General features: G+C 48.8%; 1 protein-coding gene across 6 annotated transcripts in view; it reads left to right on the top strand.

Annotated features, from left to right (window-relative positions):
• The window catches only part of LOC119971728 (synaptotagmin-7-like), an 883,832-nt gene that overhangs the window by 825,037 nt on the left and 32,617 nt on the right, over positions 1-26,178 (top strand). For all 6 annotated transcript variants that reach the window (XM_038807686.1, XM_038807685.1, XM_038807689.1 and 3 more), the window contains one exon: positions 20,113-20,282. In XM_038807686.1, coding sequence (XP_038663614.1) covers positions 20,113-20,282 — 170 coding nt within the window. The remainder of the gene's footprint in view (positions 1-20,112; positions 20,283-26,178) is intronic.

The following is a 26,178-nucleotide window of genomic DNA, read 5'->3' as shown; positions in this document are numbered from 1 at the left end:
CACCTCACAAGGGCGAGGATGAGCCGGCTCTTTGAGGGGGTAAAGAGGTGTGTGAACGTTATGGGCTGGCCCCGCAAATCACATTCATGTGTTTTAGTCCTGTCCAAAGCTGGAGGAATTCTAGAAGGAGGTTTTTAGCATAATCTCTAAAGTGGTGCACATGAAACTGGTCAGGAGGTGCCTTGACCCTTCACAGGTGGCAGGCAGAGTACACATTCAGCGCCAGGACTTTGAAAGGGGTCAAAACCATCCATGGCACTGCAGTGGCTGAAGAGCAAGGCTTCCACAGACAATTGGGCAGCAGGCTGACGAGAAGGAAGGCTCCTGCTAGCAATGTGAGCACAACAGTCAACTTCTGGGCTCATGGCAAGAGGGGCAACACCCACTGCAGCAAGGATAGAACCCCGAGCAGCAGGAGGTCAAAGGAGAGGAAAGAAGGGCAGGAAGGCAACAGAGGTTAAATCCTCAGTACAATATTGACCACCAATAATGGGACTATCTTGGAGATTACCACAAGACCCAATGTAGCAGGAGACCTCAACTCTTCTGGCAGTCTGTGCCCTTGTAACTGAAGACTTGCATTACTAGTCACCATATCCTGCTAGTAGTCATCAAAGTCAATGTGGCCTTGAAATTCCTCCCTTCTGGCTCCTTCCAAGGATTAGCTGTGGACCTTCATGGTATCTCAAAGGTGGTTGCACACCATGCAACTTTATAATCACTGATGCCTTCTTTGCCAGAACATTCATTTAATGACTGGCAAACCCTCAGAGATACTAGGCATTGGCTTCACCTCCATTGCTGGAATATCCGAGGTGCAGGACATCATCCCACCCTGTCAACGGCCAATGAAATCCATCAAGGACTTCCACTCCCTCAGTGTCCAACTGGTCTGCAACCACAACAAGAGCTACATCCATGTGTGTGCTTGCTTCCCTTGTAGATGCCATGACTCCTTCAACCTCAGCCGGTTCACTCAGATTTTCACTCTAATGTGCAAAATGGATCCTAGATTTTATAGCACAGCATTTGGAAGGCAATGATGTAATCAGACAAAGTCAGCATGGATTTACAAAAGGGAAATCATGCTTGACAAATCTACTGGAATTCTTTAAAGATGTAATTAGCAGAGTTGACCAAGAAGACCCGGTGGATGTGGTTAATTCAGACTTTCAGAAGGCTTTCAACAAGGCCTCACATAGCAGATTACTATGTAAAGTTAAAGTCTATGGGATCGTGGGTCGTGTCTTGAGATGGATAGAAAGCTAGTTAGCAGAAAGGAAGCAAAATGTTGGAATAAATGGGTCTTTTTCCAGCTAGCAGGCAGTGACTATTGGGGTATTGCATGCTGGGACCCCCAACTGTTCACATTATATATTAATGACTTGGAAGAGGGAACTAAATGTAGTATCTCCAAATTTGCAGATGATACCAAGTTGTGGGAGGGTGAGCGGTGAGGAAGATGCAGAGATGCTTCAGCAGGATTTGGACAGGCTGAGTGAGTGGGCACATGCTTGGCAGATGTTGTATAACATTGATAAGTGTGAGGTTATCCGCTTCGGTAACAAAAATAGGAAGGCAGATTATTATTTGAATAATAGTATATGAGTGTAAATTGAGGGAAGTGGATACTTGGTGTCCTTGTGAATCAATTGCTGAACGCGCAGGTACAGCAGGCAGTAAAGAAGGCAAATGGTATGTTGGCATTTATAGTGAGAGGATTTGAGTATAGGAATAGGGAAGTTTTATTACAATTGTATAGGGCATTGGTGAGGTCACACCTGGAGTATTGTGTGTAGTTTTGGTGTCCTTATCTGAGGAAGGATGTTCTTGCTATGGAGGGAGTGCAGCGAAGATTTACCAGGCTGATTCATGAGATGGTGAGATTGTCATATGAGGAGAGACTAAATTGGGTCAGGAATATATTCATTGGAGTTCAGAAGAGTGAGAAGGAATTGTGGTGATATGCATGTGCATATGAATGTATATAGTTATCTATATCAATATATATAGTTATCGGTACAACCTCCGACCAGCAGGTGGCAAGAGATCCACCATGTGACTCTAGGGATTCGGCACACTCTTCCATCTTCCTGTAGCGCACACACCTCCATCTGCCTGCAAAACACACGCCACCATCCGTCTGTACCACATACTCCTCCATCTTCCTGTAGCGCACACACCTCCATATGCCTGTAGCACACACACCTCCTCGCCGTGGTCCAAAAAAAAACCAAAGTTCCTTTTGAGAGTGGGGATGTTCTCGGTGCTGCAGCCGCCGGAAACACCCCACAATTCACACCCAAAATTGGACTCTTTATTTTCAATAAATCGCACCCAATGGATAATAAATAAAAATGAGTATTGAGCGGGTGAGAGTGCGTTTTCAGTTCAGTCCCTGTCTCGCGGTGCTCGCTCACTCACTTTCACCAGCTGTGAGTGTAGATGTGTGTGGGTGAGGATGCCTGATAACGGAAGTGAGCCAGACTTATGGGCACTCTTCCCCTCACACTCACTCCTCTCCGTTCCCCTGTCAAACTCCCTCATCTCTCTCCTCCGTCACATTCTGTCACACAGTCTCCAGTCACTCACCTACTCAGATGCCAGTGAGCCCAGCTTACACCTCCTCATGCTTTACCCTGGAAGCCTGGGCCTCTCTTCCTGACATCTCCGCTGCTGGGCACCCGTCTCCTGGGCATGCCCTGCCGGTGAAAACAAAAGTTGAGGCCACCAAAGATCCAAGGTTCCTGAGGTCCTGGCCCGCCATGCACATCCATGCACATCTCTCCTCCCAACCCGCCAGCTTCAGTCACCACCCCTCTCCTACCCCGCACCACCACCCACTACACCCATCTCCCAAACGATATAGGGAGGGGGGGGGGGGGGGGGGTGCGGTTGCTGGATGAAAATGCATCCGGGGTCACATCTAGCCTGTGGGTCGGGCCTTGGACAAGCCTGGTGACACAGGCTGACATGCTAGCAGGTATCAGATAGCTGAAGTGAAAGGATCCACAGGTTCTCAGACATGGAACTGCAGGTCCTGGTGTAGGGGGTCTGGAGGGGAGGGGGTGGTGGGAGGTGTGGAATGCCCTGTACCTACGGGCCAGAAGCTGGTGCTGCTCTGCCAGGCCTTAAGCCCTACTTCACAGCAATGTGTTTGACTCTGAAATGGTCCATCAGTTCAAGGGCAAATATGGCTCGGCAATAAATACTGGCCCAGCCAGTGGTGCCCACATACCATGAGTGAAACAAAAACCTCACTCAGCAAGGGAGAACTGTAGAAAGATGCCTATGACCAAATAGTCTCTTTCTCCTGGTGCGTATAAGATTTCCAGTGAGGTATAGCAGCAGAACACTGCAGCTTTTTAGAAGAATCCATGGACTTAATATAAATAGTGTCAATGAAGACTTGACAGTGTCCCACAAAGACCCCAATGTGCTTAAAGTCTCTTTCAAACCATCAGCAGCAAGTGAACAGTAAAAGGTAGTATACTCAAAATCCTTAGCAATGATTTGTTCACTCTCAAGGAGTTGTTTGGTGCATTAGATCAAGCACTCTTCATCAAAATGATGCGAAGCCTCATTAATGAGAGTGATCAACAATTTAAGTACAATCAGCTGTTTAACAAATCTCTGATTCTGGTGCTTTATCGCACCTGAAGGCGCAGTCAAAATTGCTTTGCGTTATCTCTCATTGTTATTTTATTATATCTGAGAACACAATCAACACTTGTAACTTTACCAAGAGAGATGCAGGTGTGTGGTGCACCATACCTGGCATTGGTAATATTACCACCTGGATAGAGAGAAGCCAATCACAGTGTTAATCAGAGGTGGGCAGGGCAACTTGTGTGAATGAGGTAGAGGACGACTTACAATATTGCCTATTAACAATAGAATGTCCTTTGCAAATTAGGCGGAATATAATAATATATAGTTTTGAGAAGTCCCCTCTGTATTTCTTTTACAACTGAATGAAGAAGATTGCCAATGTCCCCTGCCTCCAGCCCACCCCCTCCGTCGGGTTCACTTGACACGAGTGAAGCATCTAAATGGTAACAAATGTGGGTGATTAATGGATTGATTCAATGATCTGTCCAGTCCAGAATGCATGTTTCCACGTAATATTTACAGTGTCACCTTGAAGGCCTGTCAAGGAATTGCAGGAATCCCTGAAACTGTACTGTAGCAACACCCTCATAAGATCCATTATTTGAGAGTCTAGAAGTTTCAAGGGAACACCAGAGAGATCCAACATAAACAATAGGATTCCTGAAATTCTTGAGCAGAGTAGAGTACGATGTGAAAGCTAGATGCACGCTTTCAGGGGAAGGTGTGGATATATGACATTTACGCTTAGTTACATTAGGAGGACCTGACTTAGGAAAAATATATGCAAAAGTAAACCTTCGCAGTTTTTAGGGTCAGAATTGAGGGAAGGATTATTAATCGTATTAAACCACTGGTCTCTGATTTCAGTCATGCAGGAACAGAGATGCAACCTTTGGTAACAGAGTCTGGAATATGCAATTTTAAAAATCAAGTAAAGTTACTGCTGTTGATCATCATTCAATGACTCCCATTGGAAAGTGTGTTTGAAAAATGAAGACAGAATCAGGTTTGTCTGGGATACATAGGCATAGACATAGGCCGGGATTCTCCGATCCCGCGGCCAAGTTCTGACGCCGGCGTCAAAAGCGGTGCGAGCCACTCTGACGTCAAAGGGCCTCCAGGCCCAGCTATTCATCCCTTCCTAGGAGTGCTGTCCGCTGTTCCAGCGTTCGAAAGCCGGCGCGCCACGGCTGGCATGGGTCCGTGCATGCACGTGGGTTCCCATCTCCACGCCGGCCCCCAGGGCAATATGGTGGAGCCCTACAGGGGCCCGACGTGGAGGAACATAAGCCCCCCCCCCCATGGAATTAGCCCGCCCATCGATCGGTAGGCCCCAATCGCGGGCCAGGCCACCGTGGAGGCCCCCCTGAGTCGGATCCCCCGGCCCCCTACCAGGACGGACCGCGAAGCCGGAGCTTCGAGGTCCCGCCAGGTAGAACCATACGTAACCTACGCTGCAGCACTCGGCCCATCGAGGCGCAGAGAATCGCTGGGAGGGGGCGCTTCCAACGACCCCCGACCGTCACGGCGGCGACCCAGTGGGCGCCGGAGAATTTGCTGCCCGGTGTCGGAGCGGTGTGGCGCGATTCTCATGCCCCCCCCCCCCCCCCCCCCGGATATTCTCCGACCCAGTGCGGGATCGGAGAATCCCGGCCATAGAATTTACAATGCAGAAAGAGACCATTTGGCCCATTGAGTCTGCACTAGCCCTTGGAAAGAGCACCCCACTTAAGCCCACAGCTCTGCCCATACCTGTAACCCAGTGACCCCACCCAACCCCTTTGGACATTAAGGACAATTTAGCATGGTCAATCCACCTAACCTGCATGTCTTTGGACTGTGGGGGGAAACAGGACTCTGCCCTTACCCGGGTGACAACCTTCCTGTGACATCTCACTTCCTTTTCTTGGTGCCATGGGCTGTCTACATGAGTTCCGTACTTCATCTGACCAACCTCCATTGCTCCCCCACTGGCTGAAGTGGACAAGGGCTCACCTTATGAAAATCTGAACTTTAATAAGCGGTAGATTCTTGACCCCAAAACAGACCTGGCTCCTGTTTCCCAATTCCATAGTAAATATTCAGCCCATGGGACCAACACAATTTAAGAGAAGCATATTCAGGAAAATGTGGGACAAGTGTAATTTGTTAATGCTACAAGCAGTGAGATGGTTCGTGTCATGGTGGCTCATCACGTTACATCATGGCTGTTCCATTTCTCCTTCACAATACCAGAAGTCGAGCCTTTCTCACAAAAAAAAATTCCTTATAGCAAGAAGAGTTCCTTTTCTTTCAGTGCTGTGATTGTTATTGTAATGTTCTGTTGCATGCAATACAAAGTGCAATCATCCAAGATCTTCATCGGACAATGATGGGAGTGAAATATTTAAGAGTTGCTGCATTTGGAAAAGCATCGCGTCTTGAGTTCTGATATTTTCTTTGCTAATGAAATCAATTGAACACTTGTATAAACACTTCCACATCATGGAGTACAGATTGGCCTTTTAAAACAAAAACATGAAATAACTCTCATCCACACTTTAGCCATTTTCAAATGATCCACTCAAAAAAAAACTGTTTAATCGAACACAGGACATTGCAATGACAATCCTGGATTGTTGATCAGAATGGTCTTATCAACCAGAGTGCATGGCCATGCAACCAAACTTATCCAGTATGAATAAAATAAAACATTTAATGTTTGCCTGCTTCTTACACTTAACTATTCAGTAAGAAGTCTTACAACACCAGGTTAAAGTCCAACAGGTTTGTTTCGAATCACTAGCTTTCGGAGCACTGCTTCTTCCTCAGGTAAATATTAAACTATTCAACTATTAGTGTTAAAATGAAAATGTTTTAATGGCTTAGTGTATTATTTTCATGAAGATAGTGGGCAAAGGGACTTTTACAGAAATATGTAAAATGTGCATAGGTTTGTACTCAACACGCTGGCTTCAAGGGTTTTCTGCCTTTGTGCTTCTCTGAATAATAGCTTGGCAAATGAATTAATTAGTGTTGTATTTTAGGCAGCCTGTAACGTGGGCCGAAAACGGTTTGAATATCTTTTGTTTTCCATTTTTGAACATTTGAGAGATGGATGGAGAATAAGAGAGCTACACATTTCTGGAGCTTTTATTTTGAAGGCAGAATAATAACATAGAAGAACATTTCAAACTCTTATTAACCTGGACACTCATGTTTTCCATTTTATCGAAAGGTAAACCCAAAATTCCCGTTAGCCTTCCATCTAAGAAAAGCAGACTGACAGCCACCAACTATCAATCATCCATCTGGCAGACCAAGGGCACTGGTTCATGGGAACACTGCCACCTGCAAGTTCCCCTCCAGCCGCACACTCTAGTTCGGTTCCTTCACTGTAACAGCATCAACATCCTGGAATTCCTTGCCTAACAGCACTAATGTATTTACTGCACATGGATTGCAGTGGCTCAAGAAAGAAATTCACCACCAATTTCTCACGGGAATTTCAGGATGGGCCATGCCAGTGACTCCCACATACACAATCTAACATAAAACAGCAGGTTTTGTTTATAGAACGCCTTTATGATAGAAAAAAATCTACAGTGCTTCAAAGAAGACTGGCACCAAACCAAAAAATGAGATATTAGGAGGGATAACCAAAGGCAGGTCTTTGAGTGGCTGGTTTAGCACACTGGGCTAAACAGCTGGCTTGTAATACAGAACAAGGCCAGCAGCGTGGGTTCAATTCCCGTGCTGGCCTCCCCGAACAGGTGGCGGAATCTGGCGACTAGGGGCTTTTCACAGTAACTTAATTGAAGCCTACTTGTGACAAGGAACGATTATTATTATTTGAGGAGTTTCTGGAAAGTGGAATGAGTGGAGAGCCTGAGGAGCTTGGGGGGGGGGGCTCCCAAAGCATGGGGCCACCAGCGGTAAGTGGAGATGTGGCTGCACCTGAAGCCAGAGATGGAGGAATGTAAAATTGTAGGAGGTTACAGAGATAGAGAGGGGTCAGGGCATGAAGGCAAGAAGGCAAATGTTGAATTAGAAAGGCCGAGGGACCAGACACCATTGTAGGTCTATGGCTTAGGGCAGCAGAGTTTTAGATGAACTGAAGTTTACAGAGACAGAGAATGAGAGGCGAGCCAGGAGAATATTGAAATAGTTAAGCCTGGAAGTGACAAAGACATGGATAAGAGTCAGTAGAAGATAATAATATGTATTTTTTAATTTTTTAAAATAAATTTAGTGTACCCAATTCATTTTTTCCAATTAAGGAGCAATTTTAGCATGTTCAATCCACCTACCTTGCACATCTTTGGTTTGTGAGGACGAAACCCATGCAAACATGGGGAGAATGTGCAAACTCCACAAGGACAGTGACCCAGAGCCGGGATCAAACCTGGGACCTCGGCTCCATGAGACTGCAGTGCTACCACTGCGCCACCATGCTGCCCTAGAAGTTAATAATATGAGCTGAAGTGCAGAAGCAGATGATGTTACAAAAGCCTTAATAGGCAGTTTCTGTGATGGAAAGAGATGGGGTTAGAAAATCAGCTCAGGGGTGAATTAAACATCAAGGCCGAGGAGAGTCTGATTCAGCCTGAAGCAATGGCAATGGGACAGGATGGCAATGGTGACAAGAATTTGAAGTTTGGGGCAGGAATCAAAGGTGATTCAGTCTTCCAATGTTTAGTTGGAAGACCTTATGACACTTCCACGGCTGTATGTCTAACAGGCATTTTGACAACACAATGTAAGTGGTGGAAAAGTAGAGCTTTTCGTATTGAGACATTGGATTTTCAGCGGATTCGACAGGGTAAATGCGGAAAGGTTGTCTCCCTGTGTGGGAGAGTCGAGGACCAGAGGGCTAAATCTCAGAGTAAACGGTCACCATTTTAGACACAAACGAGGAGGTATTTCTTCTCTTGGAGGATAGTGAATCTGTGGAATTATTTACCACAAAGGGCTATAGAGGGTAGATCGTTAAGTATGCTCAAGGCTGATATAGACAGAATTTTAATCAGTAATGGAATCAAGGGTTATGGAGATCAGGTGGGAAAGTGGGTTGAGGATTATCAGATCAATCATGATCTCATTGAATGGCAGAGCAGACTCAATGGGCCAAATGGCTTACTTCTGCTCCTACAGCTTATCGTCTTTTTCAGCTTATCATGTTTTTGTTGCTAAGACAAGGAAGGATAGATTTTGAGACACTCGCGAATAACAATATTGGGAGCGAATGAAAGGGGCCAGATATGGATCCTCGCAACACTCCAGCATAGCGTCAATTTGGAGATGTTCCAGCTATGATCAGAAAAACCCTATTCTTTTTTTTTTTTAAATAATTTTTATTGAAATTTTTCGATACAAACATTTACCCCTACTACATTTTAAATTATAACACAACAAATCCCCCCTGGAAAATCCTCCCCACGCCCTCCCCCGCGCGCACCCCCCCACCCTCCCCCCCCCCCCCCCCCCCCCCCCGCGCTACCAGTCTAGCAACCAAACCGTTTCTCCCTTTCTGCCGATGGCCTCGGGCAGTCATTGCCCGCGACCCCCCGCTGACGTGCTCCCTTCGTTGCTATCCCCCCCCCCTCCCTCCCCCCCCCCCCCCTTTCTCCCCGGGTTGCTGCTGTTTCGGCCTCCAGTTCCTATCTCTGATCCAGAAAGTCAAGGAAGGGCTGCCACCGCCGGAAGAACCCCTGTACCGACCCTCTCAGGGCGAATTTGATTCTTTCCAATTGGATGAAGCTTGCCATGTCGTTTAACCAGGTGTTAACACTTGGTGGCCTTGTGTCCCTCCACTGAATCAAGATCCTTCTCCGAGCTACCAAGGACGCAAAGGCCAATATTCCGGCCTCCCCTGCCTCCTGTACTCCTGGCTCCACCCCAACCCCAAAAATCGCTAGCCCCCACCCTGGTTTGACCCTGGTTCCCACCACTCTCGATACCGTCCCCGCCACCCCCTCCCAGAACTCTTCCAGTGCCGGGCACATCCAGAACATATGTACATGGTTCGCAGGGCTTCCCGAACACCTAACACACCTGTCCTCACCCCCGAAGAACCGACTCATCCTAGTCCCCGTCATATGGGCTCTGTGCAGCACCTTAAATTGGATGAGGCCCAACCTTGCGCACGACGACGACGAATTGACCCTCTCTAAGGCATCCGCCCATGTCCCATCTTCTATCTGCTCTCCCAGCTCCGCTTCCCACTTGTCTTTCAGCTCCTCTATCGATACCTCCTCCACCTCCTGCATTATTTTGTAGATGTCCGAGACCTTCCCTTCTCCGACCCAGACCCCTGACAGCACCCTATCACTCACCCCTCTATCGGGAAGCAAGGGAAATCCTTCCACCTGTCGTCTGGCAAATGCCTTCACCTGCAGGTATCTAAACGTGTTCCCCGGGGGGAGCTCAAATTTCTCCTCCAGCTCTCCCAGGCTCGCAAACCTCCCCTCTATGAACATGTCCCTCAGTTGCCTGATGCCCGCCCTGTGCCAGCTCTGGAATCCCCCGCCAGTGTTCCCCGGGACAAATCTGTGGTTCCCTCTCAGTGGCGCCGCCATCAGACCCCCCACTTCCCCCCTGTGTCGCCTCCACTGCCCCCAGATTTTAAGGGTGGCCGCCACTACCGGACTCGTGGTATACCTTGTGGGGGGGAGCGGCCATGGTGCCGTTACTAGCGCCCCCAGGCTTGTATTGCCGCAGGACGCCCTCTCCATACGTTTCCAAGCTGCCCCCTCCCCCTCCATCACCCACTTGCGCACCATCGATGCGTTCGCCGCCCAGTAGTATCCGGAAAGATTGGGTAGCGCTAATCCTCCACTGTCCCTACTCCGTTCCAAGAAAATCCTTCTCACTCTAGGGGTGCCATGTGCCCACACATAGCCCATAATGCTGCTAGTTACCTTCTTGAAGAAGGCCCTGGGGAGAAAGATGGGCAAGCACTGGAACAGAAACAAGAACCTCGGGAGGACCGTCATTTTGACTGACTGCACCCTCCCTGCTAGCGACAGCGGTACCATGTCCCACCTCTTGAACTCCTCCTCCATCTGCTCCACCAGCCTTGAAAAGTTCAGCTTGTGGAGGGTCCCCCAGTTCCTTGCCACCTGCACCCCCAAGTACCTGAAGCTCTTTACTGCTCTCTTAAAGGGGAGCCGCCCAATTCCCTCCCCCTGATCTCCCGGGTGTATCACAAAGACCTCACTTTTACCCACATTTAATTTATATCCCGAAAAGTCCCCAAACTCCGCAAGTATTTCCATTACCTCCGGCATTCCCCCTTCCGGGTCCGCCACATATAACAACAAATCATCCGCATAGAGTGATACCCGATGTTCCTCCCCTCCCCTTGTCAGTCCTCTCCACCCCCCTGAACCCCTCAGTGCCATCGCCAACGGTTCGATCGCTAATGCAAATAGTAAGGGGGATAGGGGGCATCCCTGCCTGGTACCTCGATGGAGCCCAAAATACTCTGACCTCCTCCCGTTTGTAACCACACTCGCCATCGGGGCCGAATACAGCAGCTTCACCCACTTGATAAATCCCTCCCCAAACCCAAACCGTTCCAGCGTCTCCCACAGGTATTCCCACTCCACCCTATCGAATGCCTTCTCCGCATCCAGTGCTACCACTATCTCAGCCTCCCCCTCCACTGCTGGCATCATAATCACATTCAACAGTCTCCGGACATTTGTGTTAAGTTGTCGTCCCTTTACGAACCCCGTCTGGTCCTCATGGATTACCCCTGGCACACAATCCTCTATTCTGGTTGCCAGGACCTTTGCCAACAGTTTGGCATCTACATTCAAGAGGGAGATAGGCCTGTAGGACCCGCACTGTACAGGGTCTTTGTCCCGCTTCAGGATCAAGGAGATCAGGGCCTGTGACATTGTCGGGGGCAGAACCCCCCCCTCTCGCGCCTCATTGAAGGCTCGCACCAGCACTGGACCCACCAAGTCCACATACTTCTTATAAAATTCCACCGGGAACCCATCCGGCCCCGGCGCCTTCCCCGCCTGCATCTGGCCTATCCCTTTAACTAGCTCCTGCAGCTCTATCGGCGCCCCCAGCCCCTCCACCCGTTCCTCCTGGACCTTTGGGAACCTCAATCTATCGAGGAAGTTCTCCATTCCCCCCCTCCTCCTGGGCGGCTCAGACCGGTACAATTCCCTGTAGAAATCCCTGAAGACCCCGTTCACCTCTTGCCCCTTCTGCACTACGTTCCCTCCCTTCTCTCTCACTCCCCCAATCTCTCTGGCTGCATCTCGCTTGCGCAGCTGGTGTGCTAGCATCCTGCTCGCCTTTTCCCCGTACTCATAGACCGCGCCCTGTGCCCTTCTCCATTGCGTCTCCGCCTTCCTAGTGGTCAGTAGGTCAAACTGGGCCTGTAAACTGCGCCGCTCCCTCAACAGCCCCTCCTCTGGTGTCTCCGCATATCTCCTGTCCACTTCTATAAGTTCCCCCACCAGTCTCTCCCTCTCCTGCCTCTCCTTCCTTTCTCTGTGTGCCCTTATGGAGATCAGCTCTCCTCTGATCACTGCTTTCAGGGCCTCCCAGACTACCCCCACCTTCACCTCGCCCGTGTCGTTCGTGCCCAGATATCTCTCAATGCCCTTCCGGACCCTTCCGCACACCTCATCGTCCGCCAGCAGCCCCACATCCAGGCGCCACAACGGGCGCTGGTCCCGTGCTTCCCCCAGTTCTACCTCTACCCAGTGTGGTGCATGGTCCGAAATCGCAATGGCCGAGTACTCCGTGTCCTGCACTCTCGAAATCAGCCCCCTGCTCAGTACAAAAAAGTCTATTCTGGAGTACACCCTGTGGACGTGGGAGAAAAAAGAATACTCCCTCGCCCTTGGCCTGCCAAATCTCCAAGGGTCTACCCCCCCCATCTGCTCCATGAACCCCCTTAGCACCTCTGCCGCTGCCGGCCTCCTATTCGTCCTGGAACTCGATCTGTCCAGCCCAGGGTCGAGCACTGTATTGAAGTCCCCCCCCATGATCAGGCCCCCTGCCTCCAGACCCGGAATGAGGCCCAACAGGCGCCTCATAAAACCCGCGTCATCCCAATTCGGGGCATACACATTCACCAGCACCACATTCTCTCCCTGCAGCCTACCCTTCACCATCACGTACCTACCCTCCTTATCTGCTACCACCTGCGCCGCCACGAACGACACCCTCTTTCCCACCAAAATCGCCACCCCCCGGTTCTTTGCGTCCAAGCCTGAGTGGAACACCTGTCCCACCCACCCCCTTCTCAGGCGTACCTGGTCTACTACTCTCAAGTGAGTCTCCTGCAACATTGCCACATCCGCCTGCAGTCCCTTTAGGTGTGAAAAAACCCTTGATCTCTTGACCGGCCCATTCAGCCCCCTCACGTTCCAAGTAATCAACCGGGTCGCGGAGCGACCCGTCCCTCTCCCCTGTCTATTAGCCATATCCTGTCCCCTGTTCGCCCCGGGTCGACCCTCCCCTTCTGACCCGTTCCCCATGGCGATGGCCCCCCCCCCTCTCTCCTCCCGTTCTTCCCTTCCCGTCCTCGGCCTTTCCAGCAGCAACCCGGTATCCCCCCCTAACCCCCCTTCACCCCCCCCCCCCCCCCCCCCCCCCCCCCCTGGCTAGGACCCCGAAAAACCCTATTCAAGCATGGGCAGTCCCACCAGGCTGAAAAACAGAAGAGTGTCGGATGATCAAAGCGATATCAAAGGTTGCAGAAACGTTGAGGATGGATGGTGCACTACTGTAATGGCTAATGTCACTTGTGACTTTGGTAGGGCTATTTTGGTGCTGTGGTGAGGACATAAACCCGATTGAAGAGATTCAGCCATGAGGTTGTAAGAGAGATGGCTGCAAACTTTGATAGCAACAACACATTTCTTTCCAAACTCATTTGGAGAAGGGAACAAAATGTTGGAAATGGGGTGTTAGTTTGCAAAGACAGAGGCCGGGATTTTCCAGCCTTCCTGCCTGCTGCATTTTCCGGTCCTGCCCAAAGTGATGCCCTCTCACCGCACTGGTCATTCACTTCAGCAAGTCTGGAGATCCCGCCAGCAGTCAATGGCAGGCTACCTCCATTGCAGAAGAATCAAGGCAAGAGTCATTAAGGATAACTTTATACGGTTGAAAGAGAAGAGAACTGATTGCAGTTTGGACGGAGTGATTGCAGTAAAATACAGATTAAATGTTAATTGTCTAATTTATGGTTGTGTATACAGGTGGGGGACATTTAAAGAACAAAGAAAGGTACAGGAACAGGCCCTCCGGCCCTCCAAGCCTGCGCCGACCATGCTGCCCATCTAACCTAAAACCTCCTCTACTTCCAGGGCCCAAATCCCTCTATTTCCATCCCATTCATGTATTTGTCAAGACACCCCTTAAATGTCACTATTGTACCTGCTTCCACCACCTCCACTGCCAGTGAGTTTCAGGCACCCACCACTCTCTGTGTAAAAAAGCTTTCCTTGTACATCACCTCTAAAGTTTGTCCCCCGTGCCTTAAACCTATATACCCAAGTAATTGACTCTTCCACCCTGGGAAAAAGTTTCTGACTATCCACTCTGTCTATGCCCCTCATAATTTTGGAGACTTCTATTAGGTCACCCATCAACCTCTGTCATTCCAGTGAGAACAAACTGAGTTTATCCAACTTCTCCTCATAGCTAATGCCCTCTATACCAGGCAACATGTAAACCTCCTGTACCCTTTCCAAAGCCTCCACATCCTTCTGGTATTGTGATGACCAGAATTGAACACGAAACTCCAAGTGTGACCTAACTAAGGTTCTATACACCTGCAGCATGATTTGCCAATTTTTATACTCAGTGCCCCTGTCAATGAAGGAAAGCACGCCGTATGCATTCTCGACTACCTTCTCCACTTGTGTTACCACTTTCAGGACCTGTACAACCAGATCCGTCTGCCTGTCAATACTATTGAGGGTTCTGCCATTTAATCTATATTTCCCACTTGTATTAGACCTTCCAAAATGCATTACCTCACATTTGTCTGGATTAAAATCCACCTGCTATCTCTCCGCTCAAGTCTCTTACTGATTTATATCCTGCTGTATCCTCTGCCAGCTCTCATCGCTATCTGCAATTCGCCCAACTATTGTGTCGTCTGCAAAATTACCAATCAGACCAGTTACATTTACCTCCAAATAATTTATATATACTCCAAACAGCAAAGGTCCCAGCACTGATCCCTGTGGAACACCACTAGTCTCAGCCCCTCATTCAGAAAAACAACTTTCCACTGCTACCCTCTGTCTTCTATAGCCGAGCGAGTTCTGTATCCATATTGCCAGCTCACCTCTGATCCCGTGTGACTTTACCTTTTGTATCAGTCTGCCATGAGGGACCTTGTCAAAGGCCTTACTGATGTCCATGTAGACAACATCCACTGTCCTACCTTCATCAATCATCTTTGTTACTTCCTCGTAAAACTCGATCAAGTTAGTGAGACATGACCTCCCCTTCACAAAGCCATGCTGCCTCTTGCTAATAAGTCCACTTGCTTCCAAATGGGAATGAATCCTGTCTTGAAGAATCCTCTCCAAAAATTTTCCTTCCACTGACGTAAAACTCACCTGCCTGTAATTTCCTGGATTATCCTTGCTAACCTTCTTAAACAAAGAAACAGCATTATCTATTCTCCAGTCCTCTGGGACCTCACCTGTAGTCAGTGAGAATATAAAGATTTCTATTTATTGGATAATCACTTAAACACATATCAAGAGAGGGCACTGACATTGGTGTTGGGTTGTAGATTGAGAAGCAGTGAATTTGTAACATTTCACTTTGTGGATAAATTGAAAACTAAGTAAAGATTGATTTCTGGTCTCCTCACCAACTGGCAGTCAGAAGTGCAACAAGGTGTAGAGATATATTTATATCAGTTAGAGAATTAAATAAAAAAGAGAAAATGCTTGAAATACTTAAGCAAGGCAGCCAGAATCTGTCGGGAGAGAAATAGAGCTAACATTTCATGTGGAAGACTTTGATCAGAACTGGAAAAGGTTTGAGTTGAGATTGATGTGGGGGCGGTGGGGGGTGGGTGGGGGGATGATTTTCAGCTTGAGTTCACTGAAGGCAGAAATGGCAGCACCGGCAGAAAATCCCATGGGAACGGAAATCTCATTGGCATGATTTTGGGTGAGCTGGGAGCACCATGATGCTTTCAGGAATCACTAGAGGCAGGAAGGGTCCCAGAGGACTGGAAAGTCGGTAATGTAACACCGCTGTTTAAGAAGGGAGGGGGAGGGGGGAGGGGGGGGGGGGGGGGGGGGGCAGAAGTCGGTAAATTATAGGCGGGTTAGCCTGACTTCGACATTGGTAAATTTTAGAGTCCATTATTAAAGATGAGATTGCGGAGTACTTGGAAGTGCATGATAAAATAGGACTGAGTCAGAACAGCTTTGTCAAGGAGAGGTCATGTCTGACAAATCTGTTAGTGTTCTTTGAGGAAATAACAAAGAAGCTAGACAGTGGACGTGATTTATTTAGATTTCCAGAAGGCCTTTGACAAGGTGCCGCATAGGAGACTGTTAAATAAGTTAGGAGCCCATGGTGTTCAAGGTAAGATCCTGGCATGGATTGAGGATTGGCTGACTGGCAGAAGGCACAGTGGGAATAAAGGGGTCTTTTTCAGGATGGCAGCCGGTGACTAGTGGTGTGCCTCAGGGGTCGGTGCTGGGACCACAACTTTTCACAATATACATTAATGATCTGGGAGAAGGAACTGAAGGCACTGTTGTTATGTTTACAGATGATACAAATATCTGTAGAGGGGCAGATAGTATTGAGGAAGCAGGCGGCTGCAGAAGGACAGACTAGGTGAGTGTGCAAAAAAGTGGCAGATGGAATACAATGTGGAAAGTGTCAGGTTATGAGATTGGAAGGAGAAATGGAGGCATAGATTATTTTCTAAATGGGGGAATGCTTAGGAAATCAGAAGCACAAAGGGACTTGGGAGTTGTTGTTAACGATTCTCTTAAGGTTAACGAGCAGGTTCAGTCGGCAATGAGGATGGCAAATGCAATGTTAGCATTCATGTCGAGAGGACTAGAATACAAGACCAGGGATGTACTTCGGAGGTTATATAAGGCTCTGGTCAGACCCCATTTGCAGTATTTTGAGCGGTTTTGGGCCCTGTATCTAAGGAAGGAAGTGCTGGCCTTGGAAAGGGTCCTGAGGAGGTTCACAAAAATGATCCCTAGAATGAAGAGCTTGTCATATGAGGAACGGCTGAGGTTTCTGGGTCTGTACTCGTTGGAGTTTAGAAGGATGAGGGGGATCTTATTGAAAATTACAGGATACTGCGTGGCCTGTATAGAGTGGATGTGGAGAGAATGTTTCCACTTGTAGGAAAAAGTAGAAGCAGAGGACACAATCTCAGACTAAAGGGAGGATCCTTTAAAACAGATGAGGAGGAATTTCTTCAGCAGAGAATGGTGAATCTGTGGAACTTTTTGCCGCAGATGGCTGTTGGGAGGCCAAATCACTTGGTGTCTTTAAGACAGAGGTATATAGGTTTTTGATCAGTAAAAGGATTATTGGGAGAAGGCAGGAGAATGGGGATGAGAAAAATATCAGCTATGATTGAATGGCGGAGCAGACTTGATGGGCCGAGTGGCCTAATTCTGCTCCTATATCTTATGGTCTAATGATGCTTGTTTGGGGGGTGGGAGCAGGGAGCACCCCAAGCTTGGTTTGGAGGTGGGAGTGGGGAGCACTCCAGGCATGGTTTCGGGCAAGCAGGGAGAACCCCGCTGCTTGCTCTAGAGGAGGGCGGGCGCCCTAATGCTTGTTGAGAAGGGGGGGGGGCTCGATGCTGCGAGCTTGGGAGGGGGGTGAGAGGTCGAGGAGGAGGAAGCCCCACTGCTTGTTCGGAGGGGAGGGGGAGCACCCCAATCCCTCCTGTGGGTGTGGAGAGGGGGGGTGCAGAGGTCGAGAATCCCGCAACCTGATCAGGTATGAGGGGGAGCGCCCGGTTGCTTGCCCGGGGGATGATGCTGCTTGCTCAGGGGAATGGCCAGCGCTAGTGCTCGTTTGAGGGATGGGGGAAAGCACGCCGATGCTGGTTGTGAGGGGGCAGCCCAAGCTTGTTTGCTGGTCAGAGCAGGGTGCCCCCATGCTGGCCGGAGCAGTGGCCCAACCCCATGCTTGCTGGGGGGAGTTCCCCATGCTCATTGGGGGGAGCGCCCCCACGCTCATTTGGGCGGGTAGAGACGAGTGTCCTGAAGCTCATTTGGGGGGGAGCAGTGTCCTCACGCTTGTCTGGGTAGGGAAGGGAGTGAGTGGGGAATGCCCACATGCTCGTTTGGGGGGAGGCGGAAGCACCCCCATGCTCGTTTAGGGGTAAGCGGGAGCACCACCATGCTCGTTTGGGTGTGAAGGAGGGTTGGACTGTCCCGATGTTCGTTTGCGGGAGCACTATGCTCAATGTGGGGGGTGGCTCTCCTTGCTCGGAGGGGTGTGGGTGCACCCCAGTACTTGTCGGGGTGACGGTGCTGCTTGTTCAGGGGAAGGAGGGGGGTGGATCAGGGCATCCACTCGTTCGGAGGAGAAGGGAGGTGCGCCCTGATGCTCATTTGAGATGGGACGTGGAGCACCCCGAGCTTGGTTTGGGCTGGTGGGAACAGGGAGCACACTGCCGCTTGCTCGGGGTGGGGGGGCGCCGTGCTGCTAGCTTGGAGTGTAGGGGATCTTGCTTGCTCAGGGGTTGTTGGGATAAGAGGTTGGGCGTCCTGTTGCTTGCTCGTGAGGGGAAGGGTTGGGGTGGAAGAGCTCCACTCCTCGCTCAGGAGGAAGGGAGAGCGCCCCGCTGCTTGCTTAGGAGAAGGGTGAGCACCCCACTGCTTGCTTTTGGGGGGGTATGTGCCCCGATGCTTGTTTCCGGGGGGGGGGGGGGGGGGGGGGGGGTGGTAAGCACTTGTTTGGGGGTGGCGAAGGGAAGCACCCCGATGTTCATTTGGGCTGTGTGGGAGCACTTCGATGCTCGTTTGGCAGGGAGGGGGACTGCTGCAATGCTTCTGAGGGGAGCGGAGGAGCACACCGCTGCTTGTTTGAGGGGGTGTGGTTGGTGAGGTGTCCCAATAGAACCATTACTCATACCTGCTGTCGAAGAATATAGGAGGTGGTTATGGTATAAATGTGTTGAACTCTGTGCCAATTCCAGAATGCTGCCAAATGCATAATCAAACATTTGTAGAACTGTGAGTACTGATTGGAAGTGTGATAGAGAACTAAAATTGCAAGTATTGGAAGTTCGGGGTTACTCATTCTAGCTCATTATTTTCAGTGGAAGACTGAGCAAATCTTGGGCGGCGTGGCGGCACAGTGGTTAGCACTATTTCATCACAGCGCCAGGAACATAGGTGACACGTGGAGTCTGCACTTTCTCCCCGTGTCTGTGTGGTTTTCTTCTGGGTGCTCCAATTTCCTCCCACAGTCCAGAGATGTGCAGGTTAGGTGGGGCTATGGCGTTACAGGAATAGGGCAGGGAGTGGACCTAGGTAGGGTGCATCTTTTGGAGGGTTGGTGCAGACTTGATGGGCCAAAAGGCCTCCCTCTGCACTGTATGGATTCTATGGTTCCTCCTAATTAACAAATGTTTCATTGGGTATATGATTACTGTTTGGCTATTGCTAACGAGAACAGGAATATGCAATGACTGTAGCATAATGACAGCTAGTACCAAGTACTGTCAAAAAAGTTAAAACAAACCAGTCCCTGCTGTGCCACCATTCACATAATCACATTAAATTCTGCTAACAACATTACTGCATGGTTCAGAATACCAAGTGTGGCATCTTCCCTTCCCAGCAATAAAAGTAGGCACTAAAAGGTTGGTTCCTGTTGATATAGCTGAAAAAATGAACCTAAGTACAGAAACTGCAGTTTAACATGATTTTAATATATTTCTTCCCTCCTTTTTTTGTTCTTGTCCCATTCTTCCTTATTTTCAATTGCTCTTTGTTTCTTTTTCTATCTTCAGGGTTTATCTGCCCATCACTGCAAGCACCAGGGACTTATTTATGTTGCTGGAAATCAAGGCAAAGCAATAACAACTTATATTTGCATAGCTTACATAGTATATATAACATGGGAGTTTCTCAGCCATCAGTGATAGACAAAGCACTGTACTGAAATAATAGCAGCCAGCTGTATGTGTGGCTGAACTGAAATGTCAATCCTAGACATCAATACCAATGTATCACTGTGAGGGGAAAGTGCACTTACACAAACGTGCTTTATTGTTGTGTGATATACTTGTGCAACAGCGTTCGATTTGTCACCTTGGATTGCTCTTCCTACTAAAGTCTGTCCCAGGATATCTCTAGCCACTTGTCCTTAACCATAGTTTTACACGTTATATTCCTGGTATTATATGTTACTGAAATCTGAAGACCAACTGCCCTTGTTCATTTCTGTATTTCTGAAGTACAAATTTTTCCACTTCCTGTTGCATGACAGCTGTTTGCATTATTTTTCTACCCTCAGGTTTCCCCTATGAGAAGGTGGTACAGCGAGTGCTCTACCTTCAAGTCCTAGATTATGATCGTTTCAGTCGAAATGATCCCATTGGAGAGGTGTCATTACCGCTAAATAAGGTGGACTTGACACAGACACAGACATTCTGGAAAGAACTAAAGCCATGCAGTGATGGAAGTGTAAGTAACATTTAGCTTTTGTTTATACTACTCTTATTTTGCAGATTTTAGCACATACTCTTAAGTACAATCTCAGTAATTGCATTGCTAGTTTACAGTACAGGACCTTTTGGCTCTAATATTTCCTGGCAGCTTATTCTAAACTAAATACATTGAATGGATGCATACATTCTTCCTAATAATTTGAATTTTACTTTTAATATTAAAATTTGTCTTTTAAAGCTTTAATTTCCTTGAAGAAATATATACTCCAACATTATTTTACATTAATACTTTGACACTAAGTCACACAATGAGATATTAAACAGGTGACCAAAGGTTTAGACAACAAGATAGGTTTTAAGGAGCATCTTAGGGAGAGAGTGAGGTAGTGAGGAATAGGAAGGGAATTCCAGAGCCTGGAGCCTTGTCAAATGATGGACTGGGTCCCCAATTGTGCGATGATTAAAATCAAGGATGCACAAAGGGTCAGGTTGAAGGAGTGCAGAGTTCTTGAATGTCTGCACGGTTGCAGTAATCTCCAGACCAAAGAAGAAACAAACTGGTTTATTTTGTCTGCAGTCTGTCCAATGCTTGTGCATATTCCCAGGGAATGGTGATCCGTGAAATATGACCGTTGTGTAAGAATAGGTAAATGTGTTTCATGAGGAAAATTCTGCCAAGTTGCAGACAAGAAAGGAAGATAACAGAAAGCAAGAATGAGTGGTAGTAATTTGATGGTACAATAGCTTCTGCGGTTTTGGAATCTAAAATGGGCTCCGAGTTTTGTGTAACATTTAAATTAAATTATATGTCAATTAAATGTTTGGAACAGATCTAATTAATTTTATTCTTTTGCATTACAAAACACTATCAAAGAGAAAGAATGGGCAGACTTGGAGACCACCGACCGGACACCTCAAAGTACTTTACAGCCAGTAAAGTAATTTCCGTATTGCAATCACTAACGCATGACTGAAAAGTAATCGATTGTGCACAGCATGTTCTCACGAAAAACAATGTGATAAAGCCCAGATAATGTATGTTTAGTGATTTGATGGAGGGATAAATATTGGCCAGGAGACCAGGGATAACGCTCCTGCTCTTCTACAAAATAGTGCCATTGGAACTTTCGGACAGACCTATGCAGGCAGATGCGGCGTCTACGGTCTCATCTGAAAGGCAGCACCTTTGGCCGTGCTCCCTTCATACTATACTAGTGTTCTGAAGTGGGACTTGAAACCGGAATCTTATTACTCTGCGGGCAAAGTGCTGCAACCTAAATTGTCACAACCTACATTTCATGGAAATGTTCCTAGAAATTTCATCGGAGAATTGGCAATGCCACTTATCTCCCTTTTTACTCACACTTAAACTGAAACAAAATGCATCAGAAGAATTGAAAAACTTAGCACAGACCAATATTCCAAGCATTAGTTATCAAACTACATTACTCCAGCTAATTTGCATTAGTTTTTGAAAAACCTGACTCAATCTAGTTTGTGTGTGCAGTGCAAAACTTTGATAATACGGAGGGGGGGGGGAGCAGATTTCATATGGCAGGTGCAGTTTATTACAGATAAGTGTAAAGTGATGCACTTGGACAGAAACAAGAGGAGAGGCAGTAAATCTTCATGATATTATTTTGTGTGGGGTGCATACTCACAAATCTTTGAGGGTGGCAGGGCAAGGTGATAAGTGCCATGATCCCTCCCTTCCGGCAGCGTGTCTTGCGACAGTGGAGGTGGCCCGCTGTTGGCCAACGGCGGAATGTTCCAATCTCGCCGCTGTCAATGGAGGTTCCTGTTTGCACCCTCCGCAACCGAGAACCCACGAATCGGCAGGACCGGAAGATCTGGCCAGTGGGAACAGCTAGAAAACATTTGTCAAGGTGTTTAAGAATATATGTGGAATACTTGACTTTGTAAATAGGGGCATTGTTTGAATGCTAAACCTTTACAAATATTTAATTAAGCCTTGACTGCAGTAGTGTACTCAATTCTGGGAACCACATTTTAGAAAGGATGTCAGAGCCCTGGCGAGGGTACAGAGAATATTTAACTAATAGTGCCAGAACTGAGGAAGTCCAGTTCTGTAGAGAGATTGCTGGGGTTGTCATTCATAGAGCATTAACCGTAAAAATTGTCAATCACTTCCGGTGACGGTGATGTCGCACATCAGGTGCCTCTCCTCCAGAATACAACCAAGTAGGCACTTTTAGTTGAAATTAGCCCAAACATTTGAACTTATTTTACCTACAATTAAGAAAGGGAAAGTATAGAATTATCATGGCAGCAAACGGGAGCTCGAAAGGCCGCAGAGACTGCAGGAGCGGAAGGAAACGCCACGAGCAGCAGGTGGACGAGTTGGCAGACCCACGAGGTAAGGCGTTCCCCCACCACCCCAGAGAGAGGTAGACCGATGGCCCAGACAACGCCCCCTCCTCAACCTTGGAGATAGATGGAAGACGTTTCTGCTGAAGGAACTGATGGCGATGAAGGAGGCATTAAAAGTGGCGATACCTGGAAGTGGAAAGGCCTGGACAAGGGGAAGGCAAGGCAGTGTTGAGGAAGAAGCAGAGGAGGATAAAGGGAAAAAGAACCATGATGGACATACACTATGTTTGCACAGGACAGTGCTGCCTCGCTTTGAAAGAAATGTCAAACCACAGACAAGGGCAAGGGCAACGGAACACAGGAGAGGGTGAAGAGGACACAGGTGGAACAGCTATCTAGTGGGCATAGGACAGGGGTAAGATCAGCGCCGGGAGGGGGGCCACCACACTAGCGGGGAAAGCTAGCGCTAGGAAGCAGGAAAGCAAGAGGGGCCGCGACACACCTGCCAGTAGGGAGTGTACGTCTGGCAAAGTGAGGCAGGGACATGGGGGAGATGGGGAGGGGGAACATAAGGGAAATACAAGGATAAGAAAGGGATGGGTCTCAGATTGATTTCAGCAGATTGAGGAAACAAAGCAAGCAACCACTTTTGAGGCTCCCTGAACAAAGGGAGCACATCCATATGGTGTACACTCATTCGGCGGCAAAGTTGGGTGGTTCCTGGACAAAGGGAAGCCACGGAACACAGGGGCCCGGCCTTATGGTGAGAGCGGCGACCATGGCCATTTTGGACGTCCCCTAACAAAGGGAAACCCGTGCGGGGGCGGGGCCACCAGGTAAGTACATATGGCTGTTCCCGCAGGAAAGGGGTACCACCAGGGTAATTACCACTAGGGTAATCATATAGAAAGTCAGGGGACTTGACAGCCCAGTGAAAAGATCAAGAGACTTCACCCATCTGAAGTTTGAAAGCCGGACCCGAGGAAGAAGGACCGACTGTGGGTAAGAAAGGGCTGGATGGGACATAAGAACATAAGAACTAGGAGCAGGAGTAGGCCATCTGGCCCCTCGAGCCTGCTCCGCCATTCAATTAGATCATGGCTGATCTTTTGTGGACTCAGCTCCATTTTCCGGCCCGAACACCATAACCCTTAATCCCTTTATTCTTCAAAAAACTATCTATCTTTACCTTAAAAACATGTAATGAAGGAGCCTCAACTGCTTCACTGGGCAAGGAATTCCATAGATTCACAACCCTTTGGGTGAAGAAGTTCCTCCTAAACTCAGTCCTAAATCTACTTCCCCTTATTTTGAGGCTATGCCCCCTAGTTCTGCTGTCGCCCGCCAGTGGAAACAACCTGCCCGCATCTATCCTATCTATTCCCTTCATAATTTTAAATGTTTCTATAAGATCCCCCCTCATCCTTCTAAATTCCAACGAGTACAGTCCCAGTCTACTCAACCTCTCCTCATAATCCAACCCCTTCAGCTCTGGGATTAACCTAGTGAATCTCCTCTGCACACCCTCCAGCGCCAGTACGTCCTTTCTCAAGTAAGGAGACCAAAACTGAACACAATACTCCAGGTGTGGCCGCACTAACACCTTATACAATTGCACCATGGGACACATGCACCATTCATGTTACGGGACGAGGGCTAGGGATGTAGCCATCCTGATTAGCAAGAGGATAGTGTTTACAGTGACAGGCCCAGGGGGATTGTATGTCATGGTCCACGGTGTCCTAGACAGGGCACCAGTAGTCCTGATAAATGTGTATGTGCCCAACTGGGACAATACAGATTTTATACAGGCCATGGCGGAAATTCCTGATATTGACCCACATGGACTGATCATGGGGCGGGGGCAGGGATCTTTAATCCACCTACACTGCACATCTTTGGGTTGTGGGGGTGAGACTCATGTAGATATGGGGAGAATATATACCGGGAGCATTCATGGAGCAGGTGGGGGCAGTGGACCCATGGCGGTTCCTACACCTTGGTGATAAAGAATTCTTGTTCTTTTGACTGGTACACGAAGTATATACCCATACTTCTTTGCAGTGGGGAAATCGGTGCTTCCAGAAATAGTAATAGCAGAATACTCCACGATAGTCATCGCCGACAATGCTCCATGTTGCATGGATATGAGGTTGGGGATGGGCCGTGCCTCACGCCCCGCCTGGTAGTTAACACAGACCTTTTGGCCGTCAAGGTCATCTGTCAGAAAACATCATAGGCCATAGGTGAGTACTTTACTAACAACAGAATGGGGAAGTCTTACCTTCTACGATTTTGAAGGCGGTGATTAGGGGAGAAATTATAGCCTACAAGGCTCGTAGAGATCGGGAAGAGATGGCGGCGAGGGAGCAACTGATCAACTCCATCCTGGAGGTCAACAGAAGGTACAAGTTTTGCACCAGCTCTGGCCCCACACTAATGGTAGATGTTCGCAGACTCTCAAGCAAGGGGTACTCCACCTCCTATGCTAACACAGGCCACCATATAGCTGATACTCAAGAAAAATAAAAGACCCGATGGAATTCGGATCATATAGACCCATTTCGCTGCTTAACATAGATGCGAAAATACTCGCAAAAGTGCTGGCCAAGAGATTGGAAGACTGTGTACCAGTAGTGGTTGCAGAGGACCAGAGGGGCTTTGTGAAGGATAGACAGCTAACTACGAGCATCAGATGGCTGCTGAATGTCATACTGACCCCACCTGGGGAGAGCACACCAGAGGTGATCATCTCTCTGGACGCAGAAAAGGCCTTGGACAGAGTCGAATGGAGGTATTAGAGCAGTTTGAGCTAGGGGTGAGGTTCACCTCGTGGGTGAAACTCTGTACAATGCCCCAAAGTGAGCATTCGGACCAACACCACCAGCTTTGAATACTTCCAGTTGCACAGAGGCACGAGGCAGGGATGCCCGCTGTTTCCGCTCTTGTTCGCCCTGGCAGTTGAACCCTTGCCGATCGCTCCCCGAGACGTGAGAGGCTGGAAGAGCATCCAAAGAGGTGGTAGAGACCAAGGGCGCGATTCTCCGCCGTCACGCCGGTTGGGAGAATAGCGGGCCGTGTAAGATTTTCACGCGACGCCTGTCCGACGCGCTCCCACTATTCTCCCAACCGGCCAAATTTCTGTCATCGGGTTTCGCGAGCAAAAACCCGGAGAATCACCCGATGCAGCCAAAATGGTGATTCTCCGGCACCCCCGCTATTCTCCAGCCCGGACGGGCCGAAGTCCCGACGTCAGATCGCGCCGTCGCCGTCCACACCTGCTTTTAAAAGTCGTCAGCCAGTCGTGCTGGCTGGCGAGGTGGGAGGAGGTGAGCGGACCGTCCCGGAGTCTTGGAAAACTGGGGAAGGCATCCCCGAGAACGCAGCGGCCAGTGGGAGGGGGGGGGGGGGGGGGAGGGAGAGGGAGAAGTGGGAGGGGGGGGAGAGAGGGAGAAGTGGGGGGGAGAGAGAGAAGTGGGAGGGGGGAGGGAGGGGGGAGAGGGAGAAGTGGGAGGGGTGGAGAGGGAGTGAGTGGAGTGGGTCGTCCACCCCCGGATGCAACATGTCAGCCGCCCTGCCAT

This window comes from Scyliorhinus canicula, chromosome 9 (genome assembly GCF_902713615.1).
Source record: "Scyliorhinus canicula chromosome 9, sScyCan1.1, whole genome shotgun sequence".
NCBI classification, from domain to species: Eukaryota; Metazoa; Chordata; class Chondrichthyes; order Carcharhiniformes; family Scyliorhinidae; genus Scyliorhinus; species Scyliorhinus canicula.
Note: the sequence above shows the minus strand (reverse complement) of the source record. Positions and strands in the feature narration are given on the sequence as shown.